The 2,958-nt window shown below is 69.3% G+C and overlaps 1 protein-coding gene across 1 annotated transcript in view; it reads left to right on the forward strand.

Moving 5' to 3' along the window:
- Positions 1-83: 83 nt before the first annotated feature.
- Positions 84-2,958, forward strand: part of LOC122545828 (adenylate cyclase type 6-like) — a gene marked incomplete at its 3' end in the record, with an annotated part of 4,164 nt that continues 1,289 nt past the window's right edge. Inside the window, exon 1 of the mRNA XM_043684730.1 lies at positions 84-239. Coding sequence (XP_043540665.1) covers positions 102-239 — 138 coding nt within the window. The remainder of the gene's footprint in view (positions 240-2,958) is intronic.

The following is a 2,958-nucleotide window of genomic DNA, read 5'->3' on the forward strand; positions in this document are numbered from 1 at the left end:
GAGGGAGCGGGTGCTGAGGGAGGGTCAGCGCTGTCCTCGGGGCTGGATGTCCCTGTAGGCGCTATAGCAATGCTGGTGTAACCCAGGATGTTGTTGTGCCCATGCAGAAGGAGGAAAAGGCCATGCTGGCCAAGCTACAGAGAGCCCGGGCCAACTCCCTCGGAAACCTGGGATCACCCTGGGCACCTGACCGACACTTCCACATGCCTCACCACATCTCCAAGGACATGCGGATCCGAGTAGGTATCCCTCACCTCCAAACAGCCTCGGAGTCCGGGGGGGGCCCCTCACTACCCCCGGGGGGCCCTCACTACCCCCGGGGACAACTCACTACCCCCGGGGGACCCTCACTACCCCCGGGGGGCCTTCACTACCTCGGGGACCCCTCACTACCCCCGGGGACAACTCACTACCCCCGGGGGGCCTTCACTACCCCCGGGGACAACTCACTACCCCCGGGGGCCCTCACTACCCCCGGGGGGCCCTCACTACCCCCGGGGACAACTCACTACCCCCGGGGGGCCCTCACTACCCCCGGGGGGCCTTCACTACCTCGGGGACCCCTCACTACCCCCGGGGGACAACTCACTACCCCCGGGGGACAACTCACTCCCCCCGGGGGGCCCTCACTACCCCCGGGGACAACTCACTACCCCCGGGGGACAACTCACTACCCCCGGGGGGCCCTCACTACCCCCGGGGACAACTCACTACCCCCGGAGGGTCCTCACTACCCCCGGGGACAACTCACTACCCCCGGGGACAACTCACTACCCCCGGGGGGCCCTCACTACCCCCGGGGACAACTCACTACCCCCGGGGACACCTCACTACCCCAGGGGGGCCCCTCACTGTCCCTCACTACCCCCCAGGGGGCCCCTCACTCACCCCGGGGGGCCCTCACTACCCCCCGGGGGACCCTCACTGTCCCTCACTACCCCCGGGGGACCCTCACTACCCCCGGGGACACCTCACTACCCCTCGGGGACCCCTCACTACCCCCCGGGGACAAACCAGTACCTCGGGGACCCCTCACTGTCCCTCACTACCCCCGGGGGACCCCTCACTACCTCCCAGGGACCCCTCACTACCCTCGGGGTCCCCTCACTGTCCCTCACTACCCCCAGGGGACCCCTCACTACCCCCGGGGACCCCTCACTACCCCCGGGGACAACTCACTACCCCTGGGGACAACTCACTACCTCGGGGACCCCTCACTGTCCCTCACTACCCCCCGGGGACCCCTCACTACCCCGGGGGACCCCTCACTGTCCCTCACTACCCCCGGGGACCCCTCACTACCCCCGGGGACCCCTCACTGTCCCTCACTACCCCCGGGGGACCCTCACTACCCCCGGGGACCCCTCACTGTCCCTCACTACGCCCGGGGGATCCCTCACTACGCCCGGGGGACCCCTCACTACCCCCGGGGACCCCTCACTGTCCCTCACTACCCCCAGGGGACCCTCACTACCCCCGGGGACACCTCACTACCCCTCGGGGACCCCTCACTACCCCCCGGGGACAACTCACTACCTCGGGGACCCCTCACTGTCCCTCACTACCCCCGGGGGACCCCTCACTACCCCCCAGGGACCCCTCACTACCCTCGGGGTCCCCTCACTGTCCCTCACTACCCCCAGGGGACCCCTCACTACCTCCGGAGACAACTCACTACCCCTGGGGACAACTCACTACCTCGGGGATCCCTCACTACCCCAGGGGGCCCCTCACTACCCCCGGGGACCCCTCACTACCCCCGGGGACAACTCACTACCCCTGGGGACAACTCACTACCTCGGGGACCCCTCACTGTCCCTCACTACCCCCGGGGGACCGCTCACTACCCCCGGGGACCCCTCACTGTCCCTCACTTCGCCCGGGGGATCCCTCACTACCCCCGGGGGACCCCTCACTACCCCCCGGGACAACTCACTACCCCCCGGGGACAACTCACTACCCCCCGGGGACCCCTCACTACCCCCGGGGACCCCTCACTACCCCTGGGGGACCCCTCACTACCCCCGGGGACCCCTCACTACCCCCGGGGACAACTCACTACCCCCGGGGACAACTCACTACCTCGGGGACCCCTCACTACCCCCGGGGACCCCTCACTACCCCCGGGGACAACTCACTGTCCCTCACTACCCCCGGGGGACCCCTCACTACCCCCGGGGGACCCCTCACTACCCCCGGGGACAACTCACTACCCCCCGGGGACAACTCACTACCCCCCGGGGACCCCTCACTACCCCCGGGGACAACTCACTACCCCCGGGGGACCCCTCACTACCCCCGGGGACAACTCACTGTCCCTCACTACCCCCGGGGGACCCCTCACTACCCCCGGGGGACCCCTCACTACCCCCGGGGGACCCCTCACCAACCCCGGGGACACCTCACTACCCCTCGGGGACCCCTCACTACCCCCCGGGGACAACTCACTACCTCGGGGACCCCTCACTGTCCCTCACTACCCCCGGGGGACCCCTCACTACCCCCGGGGACAACTCACTACCCCCGGGGACCCCTCACTGTCCCTCACTACCCCCGGGGGACCCCTCACTACCCCCGGGGACAACTCACTACCCCCGGGGACAACTCACTACCCCCCGGGGACCCCTTACTGTCCCTCACTACCCCCGGGGACAACTCACTGTCCCTCACTACCCCCGGGGACCCCTCACTACCCCTGGGGACAACTCACTACCTCGGGGACCCCTCACTGTCCCTCACTACCCCCGGGGACCCCTCACTACGCCTGGGGACAACTCACTACCCCGGGGGACCCCTCACTACCCCCGGGGACAACTCACTACCCCCCGGGGACCCCTCACTACCCCCGGGGACAACTCACTGTCCCTCACTACCCCCCGGGACCCCTCACTACCCCCGGGGACCCCTCACTACCCCCGGGGACCCCTCACTACCCCCCGGGGGACCCCTCACTACCCC

The sequence above is a fragment of the Chiloscyllium plagiosum genome, unplaced genomic scaffold (genome assembly GCF_004010195.1).
Source record: "Chiloscyllium plagiosum isolate BGI_BamShark_2017 unplaced genomic scaffold, ASM401019v2 scaf_72306, whole genome shotgun sequence".
Lineage (NCBI taxonomy): Eukaryota > Metazoa > Chordata > Chondrichthyes > Orectolobiformes > Hemiscylliidae > Chiloscyllium > Chiloscyllium plagiosum.